Below are 13,657 nucleotides of genomic sequence, written 5' to 3' on the forward strand. Positions count from 1 at the left end.
TTCCAGTGACATTAGGGATTTTTTTATCCTCTCTGTGCCCCACTTTACTTAAGTGTAAAGTGGAGACAATAATGCACTGGGTCTTGTGATCGGTGGAGGTAACATAGGAATGGGATCTTGCAGACAGGGACAATGAATGGCACCAGTTATTGCATCACCGTTACTAATAACCAGGATAAACAGGAAGAGGGAATAGGTAACCAATAGTGCCTGTCATGCCTGAGAGTTCTGTGAGAAGGAAGGCCCCTGAGAAATAAGGACCACTCTGTAGAGAGCGCCTTGCTTACCCTCTGTGTTCATTCAGCGACTCGGGTCCTCTCCGTATTGCAAAGACGCCTTCGCCACCTGAGGAGGCTTCACCCATCCCGAGCCCGACCGCAAGTCCCAATCACACGTTGGCACCTGCATCTCCTGCACCAGTCCGACCTCGGTCACCCTCACAGGTAGGAAGACATCACGTGTATGAGGTGGACCGGAAGAACCCAGGCTGAGCTGACCCCACCTGGGATAAGCCCATGGGGCGCAGTCATTGACAAGAGTTTTCAGTGTGAGCCTTGGCCATTGGGATCATCACTAAGGAATAAACTTCCCTTTTTTTACTCAGACTTTTATGTTTCCTCACATACCCTCTGCTTCAGTGGGTTGAGACATCTCTTTCTATGATCTCAACTTCCTGAGGCTCGCATGATCTCGTCTTCTCAGCATCTTGCACTTTTAAGGCTCTGTTGAATCCTGCCTTCTCCACGTGGCCTCCCTCCTGTTAGTCTTTAGGTAACACCTGGAGCAAGAACGGCCATGATGTTTATGTCAGTTCACTTTTTTTTTTTGTATCACCCGTGGCATATTGTGCACGCACTCAGCAAAAATGATGGAACAAGTGATTGAAAGAAACAGAAAGGGCCAAGCAAAGGCAAATGTAGAGAAAAACAGCCACCCTCATTATCCCTTCTTTTGGCGAAAATGAAATTCCAATGGGGAAACTTAAACTGTCTAATCCAGCTCAAGCTTTCTTGTGTATGGTTGAAACTAAAGATTGTTTCGAAAAAATGTGAATAATGGATAGAGCTCTAAAGTGCGTATTTGTTGTTTATTCGCGAAGTCATGTCTGATTCTTGTGCGACCCCATGGACTGTAGCCAGCCAGCCTCCACTCTCTGTGGGATTTCCCAGACGAGAATACTAGAATGGGTTGCCATTCCCTTCTCTGGGGGATCTTCCTGACCCAGGGATCAAACCTGAGTCTCCTGCACTGGAGACTGAATCTTTACTTGATTTTATTGGCAGGCAGATTCTTTACTGCTGAGCTGCCTTTCCAAAATACTGGAGTGCAGAGTGAGGTGTATGCTGCCCACAGTGGTCTCACTGACTAGTGAAATCTTGTTAGATTTTAGTTCTAGAATTCTAATGTGCTGCTGAAGTGAGAAATCATTTGCTGTTGACTTTGGAGAAGGTATGGCATTAGTTTGGGCTTCCTAGGTGGTACTAGTGGTTAAGAACCTGCCTGCAAATATAGGAGATGTAAGAGACGTGGGTTAAATCCCTCGGTCGGGAAGATCCCCTGGAGGAGGGCATGGCAACCCACTTCAGTATTCTTGCCTGAAGAATCCCCATAGACAGAGGAGGCTGGCTGGCTACAGTCCATAGGGTCACACAGTCGAACACGACTGGAGCGACTTAACCCGCACGCACGCACGCATGGCCTTATTTTAACTTGAGAGGCACAGGTACGTGGCCCCGCAGTGCTGTGATATAGCGCTTGTGTTAAGATGGATGGAGTCTTGTGGCCTGAATTTTCCTCATTGGACCATTACTTGTCACACCATAGCTACAAGCAGGCATTCTTTGCCTGAATCAAGTGGGCTGATTTCTCAGTGCAGACCAGAATTTGAATCAGGGATCAATCTCATCCCCTGGCTCTGTTCCCAAGACATTTCTGCATGTCTCCCATGCCATCTTCCACTGAATTAAACCCTGTTTGTTTGTGTGTGATGTTTCTTAGACAAGGAAAGGGCCTCCTGTCCCACCTCTTCCTAAAGTCACCCCAACGAAGGAGCTACAGCAGGAGAACATCATCAGTTTCTTCGAGGACAACTTTGTTCCTGAAATCAGTGTGACCACACCTTCCCAGGTGAGCACCTGGAACAGAGCTGGGATGTCCATGGACGCTCCATGGCAGAGGGACTCTCAGGGCTCAGCTCTGGAGAAGGTGGCAGATGTGAGAGCCAATGGTGAAATTTAGTTGTTATTCAGGTTTGCTTTAATTACCTGATGTATCTGAAGGATTCTCAAGTGACAGATGTACAGTATTTGAAAAGACTCCTTCTTTCCATTATTAGGAGCTATGCATCATTACTATAGAAAGTTGGAAAATACTAAAAAGTGTAAAGTGAAGAATTTTAATAAGCTCTTAAATCATAGCGCTCTGACATAGCCACTGGTGCATTTAGGTTTGTGTGCTGTGTGTGTTTAGTCGCTCAGTCGTGTCTGACTCTGTGCAACTCCATGGATTGTAACCTTGCCAGGCTCCCCTGTCCATAGGATCCTCCAGGCAAGAATACTGGAGTGGGTTGCCATGCCCCACTCCAGGGGATCTTCTCAACCCAGGGATCGAACCCAGGTCTCCCTCATTGCAGGTGAATTCTTTACCATTTGAGCCACCAGAGGTTTATTTTATTTTAATTTTTTCTAAGTATATGTCAAATTTTGCAGCACAAAATTCAGATTGTATTGTTGCATATTCCTGACTTTTCTGTTTAATCTTATTGAGCATTTTTTTTCATGTCATAATATTGTCTTTTACAAAAAAATCAAAGTTTGACCAGAATATTTTATCAGATGAATGTAACCAACCCCTGATGGTGGTCACACTTCCACTTTTTTGTTACTTTATCAGCACCTTGGTGATATCAATATATATTAATACAGAAGTGTTAAATGTTAGTTACTCAGTTGTGTCTGACTCTGCAATTCCATGGACTGTAGCCCACCAGGCTCCTCTGTCCATAGAATTCTCCAGGCAAGAATACTGGAGTGGGGTGCAGTTTCTTTCTCCAGGGGATCTTCCTGACCTAGGGATCAAACCCAGGTCTCCTGCATTGCAGGCAAATTCTTTACTCTCTGAGCCACCAGGGAATCCCTGGTGTATATTAATACATATTTGCACCTTTTATTATTTTTTCATATTGCTTCTTAGTAGAGAATAGGAAAATAAAATTCAAAGAGGTGAATATTAGGTCTTTTGACCTTTACTAGGTGTAAATGGATCCATTTACATGACTTGGCAAAGGAAACCACCTGTGTTCCCCCTAGTTTCAAAGACACCTGGGTGTGTGTACCCATTTATAGCTACCCTCGATGTTATACCTACACCTGTCCCAGCTTGGTTGTCCTTTGCCTCAAGGATAATGTTGACTTAGTTGTTCCTCATGTCATCAAAGCCATCTCTTTGTTAAGAGTGAATGTCCCCAGAGATCATGCCAATACCATTTCCTCCTGGTATTCTCACAGTCAGAAATAATTTTAACATTTTGCAAGGGGTGCAAACATAACATTGTAATTCCTGAGTACACAAATAACAGCTCTATGTCCAACATCCCAGTTACAATTGCATCCTATCAATAACAGAAATCATGTACTAAAAACAGGGGGTTCGGAAAATAAAAACTTAAAAGTAGTGCAGTGGTACGCCATAATGTCTCGTCTCTCTCTAGAGGGTGTTCATGGATCAGTGCAATGCCATTTGCTATTGTTTTCATTCTCCTGTTGTTTGTAGGAGATTTGAATTTGGTAAGCTATTAGGGCTTGAAATGTGATTTAGTAGCTCCTTTGAGGGGAGAAGGCAATGGCAGCCCACTCCAGTACTCTTGCCTGAAGAATCCCAGGGACGGGGGAGCCTTGTGGGCTGCCGTCTGTGGGGTCGCCCGGAGTCAGACACGACTGAAGCGACTTAGCAGCAGCAGCAGCAACTCCTTTGAGGAAAGGGAATTGCATGTTTATCAGTGCATGGACCAGTAATATCTGTGGATACACAGATGCCACCAGGGTAGTGGTTTTAGAGCCAAATAATCTTACCCAGCATCCACCGTGGCCCTGGCACCAAACTGGAGCAGTTTTCACGTCCAAGTTGTTCTGTGCCTTTGTACTTCTAACAGCTTGTTCTGTTTTTAGCTTCATTAGTTTTAAAGTGAGAGTGTTTTAGAGTGATAAGACCCTTACTGAAGTTGCTGTCACCTGGACCCCTCAAGAGCATCCTCTCAATTCCATCTCCAATAAAGAATATGGTCACCCAGAAGCCGTGTGTGCTTAGCTAAGGACATCTCCATGTAGCAGCCAAGGCCACTGAAGTAGAGAAAATGTAACAAGAAGACTAGTTCTGAAGTAAAGATGGGGTTCAAAGATGTTCTTTCTTTGACAGTGTTTTTTTTATTTGCAGTTTGCTGGCTTACATAAGGGTCCTTCACAGTGGGGGGAAGAAAAAGAATCAAAGCACTTTGAAAAAATACAGATGCCAGAAGAGGTGCCTAAGTCCTTCTAAGAGGGTTAACTTTGGCTGGTGCTGTTGAGTGAGAGAGATTGATGAGCAAAATCAAGAGTTAGGGGAGAGGGTGAGGAGGCACTTGTCAAACCTGAAATGTCTCCAGCTGTGGCTGCTGCAGTGACAATCAGCTGATAGCGGCCCCATCCTTGCCGCAGCTTGGCTAGCCTGTGTTCAGGCTCCCGGGCTGTTGGAATGGAAAGGAAAGGCATCCCCCCGCTAGCACCTTTTTTTTTTTTTTTTTTTTTTAAAATTCTATGGCGGCGGATGGCGCCGGGTTCGGCTCCTCCCGTCTCCCTCGCTCACTCCGCGGCTGGGCTCCGACTAACGGCCCATCCGGGCAACCGCCGCCCCCGGGAGTGCCCCCGCTCCTCCACCTTTTCTAACTTACTGGCTGGGTCAAGTCCACCAGTGTGCCAGGGGACCGTGAAGGAAGTAACCCCCAGAGACATTATGGGGGTGCACTTCAGGGGATTTGTCTTGATATATATTGTTTTCTTTTAATCTGGGGAGGAGGCAGAAAAGGGTTTCTATCTTTTTTTTCTGGATCTAAGTGGCAACATGGCTATAGCAGGTGAACCCCAGTGTATTTGATGGGGTAAAATGATGGAAATGAGTCGAAGCATTTCCATTGACTCAGTGGCTGTGAGTCTTACGTCACCATGTTAAGAGCAAGGGTAAAGCAAGGATTTATATTTTAGTCTGCTTGCTCCCTTATTGAAGGATATAATCTAGCTTTATTTAATTTTATTTATTTTTTCTTTATAAAAGTATATTTGATTTACAGTGTTGTATTAATTTCTGGTGTACAGCAAAGTGATTCATTGTGTGTGTGTGTGTGTGTGTGTGTTAGTCGCTTAGTTGTGTCCAACTGTATGCGATCCCAAGGACCTTAGCCTACCAGGCTCCTCCATCCATGGGATTTCCCAGGCAAGACTACTTGAGTGGGTTACCATTTCCTTTATATACATATATTTAATATATATATATATATAGTATATATATTCCTTCATATATATACTATATATATTTATATATATGTTTTATTTTAATATTTTTAAATGTTTAATAAGTCATTTTAGATTTAACAAATAGGTTTGCGTCCTCAGTTTGCTATTTTTATCATTTGCTTAATGGGGAGGAAAAGCATTTGTATGAATCCCACCCAGAAGTTCAAGATGTAATGAATGAAACATCCCTTGTCTCTAATGGATGTATTTCATACACCCTGCTTCATCAGAGTGATAATTCTCTCTTGAGTGTGTCCTGGGGTTGGAAACAGAAATCCATCAGGTCTACAGAGCCCTCTAATGGCCTAAACCTTAACTGTAGCATGTGGATTCTGGAAATATGTATATTTCCTAAAATCTTCCCTGGAAATAGCCATATCTATGTACAGGGACTTGCCTGCTTGTCTAGACCACAAGGCTGATTTTGTTTTTTTTGGTTCTGTGTTTACAGAAATGGACCTGCCACAGGACATACCCACCTCTCCCTATTTTTAACTCCTAGTGACTTAAGTTAAAAAAGACATCCTTTGTGTGTGTGTGTGTGAGTCTGCGCACACCTGCATTATTCTTTGAAAACGGCATCTTCCATCTAGTCCCCTGAGATCCCCTTGGTCATTGGAGGCTTGGAGGGCTGCATCTCCTTTTGCTTTTTCACAGTGAAAAAGCAAAAATGTTCAGGCTCTGAGAACTTCCGTGACAAAATCCCTATTTACTTTCTTTAAATCAGAGTTTCTCAAGTAATCTCTCATTCTCCCCCAACCAGATACTCTAAGGAAGTGGATATTTGGTAAACATTTTTAAAAGGAAGATTGAAAAGGTATTATGTCCCTTGAAACCAAATTGTGGCAAAAAAACTATGATTTTAACAGGAGATCAAGACCAAAATAACACAATCATGTATATACATATATATGTGTGTGTGTGTAAACATATATGTGTATATAAGCACACACACGTGTGTGTGTGCTTCCCTGGTGGCTCAGTCATTAAAGAATCCACCTGCAATGCAGGAGACCCAGTTCTATCCCTGTGTTGGGAAGATCCCCTGGAGAAGGACATAGCAACCCACTCCAGTATTCTTGCTGGAGAATGGACAGAGGAGCCTGGCAGGCTACAGTTCATGTGGTCACAAAGAGTTGGAAACGACTGAGCATCTAAGCACAGCACAGCACATATATATGTATATACATGATTGTGTTTTTTGGTCTTGATCGCCTGTTAAACTGTTAAAAATTTTTTAACTGCTTTTTGTACAGGTGGTCAGGGGGCTCTCCATATAAACAGTCTGAGTCACATGACATGAGCATACCAGCAGCATCCTGGTGGCCAGTCTCATGGGATCCCCTGAGTGAAATGACATGCTGGCCAGCAGGAACAGTCTGCTCACCAGCCACCTTCTTGGAAGCAGGACTGGCCACCAAGTTTCAAGACAGTCTGGTGGTTTATGAGTCCCAGATTCCTGGGGCATTTGGTGGACCCTCCCTGTGGAGTTAGGGTGGGACAGTGCTCCAAAGAGGAAAGACGGGGGCCATGCCCATGCAGATCCTAGCCCAGGGGTTTCTGCTCTGATGGCACTGCTGGTCCCCACCACCAGTGTGTGCATGTGTACTCAGTCACTTCAGTTGTGTCCATCTCTTTGTGACCCTATGGACTGTAGCCCAGCAGGGTCCTCTGTCCACGGGATTCCACAGGCAAGAATACTGGATGGGTTACCATGCCCTCCTCCAGGAGATCTTCCCGACCCAAGGATAGAATCCGAGTCTCCTGCATCTCCTGCACTGCAGGTGTATTCTTTACTACTGAGCCATGGGGGGAAGCCCCACCCCCCACATACACAACCAGAGAATGACCTAAAAAATTTCAAGGAAGGTGCTCAGAAGTGCAGGGACCCCTTGAGAGGCAGGGCTAGGGGAGCAGGGTTCCTTCTTGCTTATTTTCCTGTCAATTGGCAGTGAGGAAGAAAAGATGGCTTGTTTGAGGATTTTTTTCACAGCAGATACCCCAACTATTTGGCCTAAATCTATTCTCAGCGTATTTTCTCTCTTTGATATAGCTTTCCCACTTACAAATCCAGAAGGATTATCTTCTGAACATTCTAGCTTATTCCTCCAAGCCCTCCTGTCACCCTGCTGTGCTAAAAAGCAAGACATCAGCACAGCCTTTAAGTTGTGTGACTGTTGGGATCAAGTCAGTGCTATGTATTTATTTATTTACGTAAGGCTGCGTCTTACATTTTAAGTTCATGAAATCTTCCTATCTTGCCTAGTAAATCAAATCAAAATAAAATTTTCAGCTTGCAAAATACATTCACAAGATGGCCCTTTTTCACTTGTTCTGATGGGGCCAGCCTGAAATTATTTACATGTGCGCCACTCACTTCCTGGGTATCTGTAACCTGCTTTTAAATACCATGCTGGCTATTCAGTTCAATATAGCAAATTTCTGGACCAGCTGCTTCTTCTTTCAGTGGCTATTTATTTCAAAGTAAACACATTAACATTCTTTGAGGACAAGGAATTAATAAGATGAAAATTGGAGGAAAAAATCGGTGCCTTTCAACACCAGAGTCAGTCAGTATGGGTTGAAGTTTATTTCTTTACATATGGCGGTACAGTAGTTGAAGAATCTAGCTTTATTCTACTTAATTGCCTTTGTACCTTTGTGGAAAATGAGTTGTCCATCTGTGTATGGTTCTGTCTCTGGGCTCTGTGGTTTTCCTTTGATCCTTTTACCTACCTTTGTGCTAGGACCGCACTATCTTGATGACTGCCTCTTTATACTGTCTTGAAACCAGAGAGGGTTAGTCCTTCAACTTTGTTATTCTTTTTCAGAATTGTTGTGGCTATTCTAGGTTCTTTGAGTTTCCATATGAATTTTAGAGTCACTTTGTAAGTTTCTACAAACTTCCAGGACAATGGATTTGATTTCTAGGGCAGTTGTAATAAAGCACCACAAATTGGGTGGCTTAAAACAACAGGCATTTATTCTCTTGCAGTTCTGAGGCTGGAAGTCCAAGATCAGAGTGTCAGCAGAGCCATATTCCCTCTGAAGGCACTAGGGGAGGGTTCTTAAATGCCTGTCAATTTCTGGTGGTTGCTGGAAATCCTTGGTGTTCCTTGGTGTGTAGACCCAGCATCCCACTCTCTGCCTGTCATCACACTGCATTTTCCCTGTGTCTCTGTGCTCTGTGTCTTCACATGGCGTTGTCCTTGTGTCTGTGTATCCAAAATTTCCTCCTCTTATACGGACGCCAGTCATTGAATTAAGGCCCATCCTAATCCAGTGTGACCTTATATTAATGTCATCACATCTGCAAAGACCCTGTTGCCAAATAAGGTCGCATTCAGAGGTTCCTGATGGATGTGAATTTTACAGGGGACTAAGAGGGCATGATATTCAACCCAGTACAAATGATTGGTTATTGCATTGATTCTATAGATCAATTTGGGGAGCACTAAAGTCTTAATATTCGTTGGAAGGACTGATGCTGAAGCTCCAATACTTTGGCCATTACAAAAGACCCTGATGCTGGGAAAGATTGAGGGCAGGAAGAAAAGGGGGTGACAGAGGATGAGATGGTTGGATAGCTTCACAAACTCAATGGACATGAATTTGAGCAAGCTCCAGGGGATCATGAAGGACAGGGGAACCTACCGTGCTATAGTTCATGGGTTTGCAGAGAGCTGGACATGACTTAGGGAGTGACCAACAACAATGACATCTTAATAATATTGAATTGTCTGGCCTATAAATACAGTATATGTATGTATGTATCTATCTATCTATCTCTCTCTCTCTCTATCTATATATATATATATATAACTTTTTATGAAGATCTCTATTTTTGCCATGATTTGTTATGTTTAGTGTACAGGCATTTCACATCATTTGTTGTGTTTATCCCTAAGTATTTCATGCTTTTAGTGCTACTATAAATAGTATTTTAAAATGTTCAGTTTCTGGGTGTTTATACTATTAAATATAAATATAACTGATTTTTATGTGTTGACGCTAACATGCAAAGTGTTGCTTGCAATCTTGTTAAACTCAGTATTAGAGCTTTAGCCTTTTTGTAGAGTTCATTGGATTTTCTATATACGTGATCATATCTTATGTGAATAAAGATAGTATTAGTTCTTCCTTCATAATCTGCATGCTTTTTAATGTGAATTAGGTAAAATTGGGTCATAGTGTTGCCTATATCTTCTATAACCTTATTTAATTTCTGTTTGTTCTACTATCGAAATTTCCTCTGCAAAATTAAGCATATTTCTATTTCATTTTGTTGTTTTCTTGGGTCTGGTTTCTTAAATTTTGAAACTGTAATTGAATGCACAAATGTTTAGGAATTGGCTTCTTTTTATTTCAGGAAATGACCTTCTTTATCCCTGCTTATACTCTTTGATTTGAAATCTACTTTGTTTGTTGTTAAATGTAACTATTCCAGGTTTCTTTTTGTTAGGTTAGTGTGTTTGTCTTTTTCTCTCCTTTTACTTTTAATCTATTTGTGTGTACATATTTGAAGTTAGTTTCCTGTAGACAGTGTCTAGTTGTCTTGATTTTTTAAATTCAGTCTGACAGTCTCTGTCTTTCATTATATTATTTAGAGCATTTTCATTCAAGGTGATTGTTCATATGGTGAAGTAAAATCTAGCACCTTGATCATTTTTTGTCCTGTTTTAGTCCTTCATCTTCATTTATCTGCCTTATTTTGAATTAATTTATCATTTTTATTATTCTTTTTTTTTATTAGCTATACTTAACTATTTTGTTATTTTAATGGTTGCTTTAGGACATAAATAACTTGTGACAGTCTACCCTCAAACAGTAGTATTCTGTTTAGGGTATGGTATACAAACCTTACAATAGTATATTTATATTTCTTTCTTTCTGATTTTTGTGCTATTTTGTCATCGAGTTTACTTTTTAATGTGAAGTAATTTCATATTACTTTGTTATCTTTGTTTAAGCAATCAATTACTTTTTAAGAAGATTTAAATAATAGCCAAAGTCATATATACTTGCCCACGTATTCCTATTCCTGATCCTCTTCATTTCTTTAAGTGGATCTGTATTTCTATCTGGTATCATTTCTTCTGCCTAAAAAATGTTCTTTCACACAAATTCTAATGCAGATCTGATGGTGATAAATTCTTTCTGCTTTTGCATGCCTGAAAAAACTCTCCATCTCATTTTTGTGTTTGTTTTTTTTTAATTTTATTTTATTTTTAAACTTTACATAATTGTATTAGTTTTGCCAAATATCAAAATGAATCCACCACAGGTATAAAAATATTTTCAAGAGGCACAAAATTCTAGCCTCTTCCTCTTAGTACTTCAAAGATATTGATTCACTATCTTTTTGCTTTCAGTATTTCTGATGATAAATCTACTATTACTTTTATGTCATTCCTTGTGTAACATGTCTTTTTTTCTGGCCACTTTTAAGAATTTCTCTTTAACTCTAGTGTTGAGAGATTAGTTATGATGGGCTCAGATCTACTCCATGTGTCTCTCATCCTCTTTGGCCGGTGGCTGGACAAAGCTTGTACTTTTCATGAATGGCGGGAATCCGAGAAAAGGAAGTCAACCATTCAAGTGCATTTCAATCCTTTGCTTGCATTATGTTCACTAACATCCCTTGGCCAAAGCATGACACACGGTCACCCCCAAGTCACAGGATAAGGAAGTAAACTCCATCTATCATGAGGTCAAGGCAAAGCTCGGCATAAGGATTATGCTCAAATTGTACACCTATACTGGAAGAAGTCCAGTACCTTAATTGTAAACTTCAGCTGTCCCCAGCAAAAGCTGCTTCATGAAGTATAGCACAGAAGATTATTATCATTGATAGTGTTTCCCTTGGGTATCTTCCCTCACTGTGCTCTCCACACCTAGTCTCCTTTCTTAGATGCACATTCCAGGTCACCTCTTTCAGACTTTCAGTGGTAGAACAGTAGTTGACATCAAGCTCCCAGAAAGCTTTAAGAATGTTGGGACCTCATCAGATCGACTCCAGTGGTGATGCAGGTGTAAGAAATGAGAAAAGATTAATTCCCTTCTGTTATGTTAGGGGAAATTACATGTCACTGTTTTGACACATAGTGACAGCACTGTGAGTACTTCAGTGCTCTTTTATAAAGGGATACTGCATAAACAGGCAACCCTTTTTCCACTCTTTTTGTAGCTCTATTAAATTACGATTTCATATGAGTGCCTTAAGGGATAACTCTCAAGATGAAGGAAGCAAAACCAAATAGATATCAAGTCCAAAGTAGCCAGTTACACCTTTTGAAGGCAGCCAAACTGGTATAGTGGATATTTAATGACAGTAATTTTACACAGATCAACATTGTTACTAATAGCAGGCTTCCATTTCCATTTTGAATATTTTCAGAATACTATGTTTAGTGTATTTGCTGTATTTATTGTTCATGGTAATCTTTCTAGATATTATTCCTCTCACTTTGTGCATGAAGAAATGGAGGCTCAAATAAGCTGAATTAACTGCCCAGCAAATGTAGCAAGTGGCAAAATTGGGGTGCAAACCCAGATTTATTTCAAAGTCAAAGCATATCTCAGTTTAGTATAATGTTTTTTTTTTAAACCCTTGATCTCTAAATTCCCATTTAAGCTTCCTTAAGGGGATCTTCCTCAGGCACTGATGGACATATTTGTGTGGCTCAATTTTTATGGAGAACTTGCAGATATCAGGGGTCCCTAAGATGTGGAAACGGGTCTCTGCAGCAGCCTGGAATAGCATTGGCGTCAAAGGACGGTGGAAAACCTGGTACAGCCCGTTCTACTCATCCCTGAGTGGGAAAATGATGCCATCTGGTCCTTGATTTTTTTTAAGGATTAGCAGTGTCCATCGGAGAAGGCGATGGCACCCCACTCCAGTACTCTTGCCTGGAAAATCCCATGGATGGAGGAGCCTGGTAGGCTGCAGTCCATGGAGTCGCTAAGAGTCGGACATGACTGAGCGACTTCACTTTCATTTTTCACTTTCACGCATTGGAGAAGGAAATGACAACCCACTCCAGTGTTCTTGCCTGGAGAATCAATCCCATGGATGGGGGAGCCTGGTGGGCTGCCGTCTCTGGGGTCGCACAGAGTTGGACGACTGAAGTGACTTAGCAGCAGCAGCGGTGCCCATAAAATGTGCTTTGGGGGAAGATAGTAAAGTAATTCTTTAAAGACAACAAAGTACATTAACACGAGTTATTGCTCAGATGTATCAAGTTCATAGAGCAGTGCCTAGAGCATTCTAAGTGTAATGTGTGTTTGCAAAATCATAAAAATATAATTTGTACCAATATACAATTGATGAAAAAAAACTGCAAATTTTTAATAGGGGCTGAGGGAATCAATTGACAGTTTTGTTGTTATAATTATTAAAGAAAGAGGGATCTCAGAAGAACATTATCCGTGTTAATTTTAAAAGTATATATGTATACCTGTGGCGGATTCATTTCAATATTTGGCAAAACTAATACAATTATGTAAAGTTTAAAAAAAAAAAGTATATATGAAGAATAACCGTGCTACTGAATAGATAACTCAAGACAATATGCAGGATGTATAAGCAGATTTCCTCCTACAGTGAGTATGGATATCCTAAAAAAAAAGTATTATCTGTAATGCCCTTAAGGTTTTCATACATTTCTAAATTTTTAAGTTTTATATCTATGATCAACATTAATTAAAACAACTCCTGTTTCTTAAATTTTTTCTCCATACATCTCTATTCTTATATAATACTGTATCCATTGTTGTTATCTTTCAATTTCTAGGCAGCAGATGGTCTATATTGAGGCTTATATCAAATAACAAACACATGTACCTCGAATCATGTGGAAACTGACCTCAGTTCTCCCACTGTGGTATAGTTTATGAGGGCTGACCATCCCTGTGTAGCCCAAGCCCGAGTTAGACCAACTTCAAGCCCATGCTATATCCTGATCTCACAATAAATGTGTATTAGTGGGTATAAGTAGTGAACATAGGTGCCTTCTATAATAAATGAACTAACATTAGTTCAGTATTATATATTTTTTGCTATTATTATAACTTTCATTCTCTACTTGGCTTGCTTTCTTTCTAATCTAAGGATG

General features: G+C 40.9%; 1 protein-coding gene across 1 annotated transcript in view; it reads left to right on the forward strand.

Annotated features, from left to right (window-relative positions):
• The window catches only part of AMPH (amphiphysin), a 212,675-nt gene that overhangs the window by 146,919 nt on the left and 52,099 nt on the right, over positions 1–13,657 (forward strand). The window contains exons 10-11 of the mRNA XM_070788056.1: positions 305–443; positions 1,999–2,127. Of these exons, the coding sequence (XP_070644157.1) occupies positions 305–443; positions 1,999–2,127 (268 nt within the window). The remainder of the gene's footprint in view (positions 1–304; positions 444–1,998; positions 2,128–13,657) is intronic.

The sequence above is a fragment of the Bos indicus genome, chromosome 4 (assembly GCF_029378745.1).
Source record: "Bos indicus isolate NIAB-ARS_2022 breed Sahiwal x Tharparkar chromosome 4, NIAB-ARS_B.indTharparkar_mat_pri_1.0, whole genome shotgun sequence".
Lineage (NCBI taxonomy): Eukaryota > Metazoa > Chordata > Mammalia > Artiodactyla > Bovidae > Bos > Bos indicus.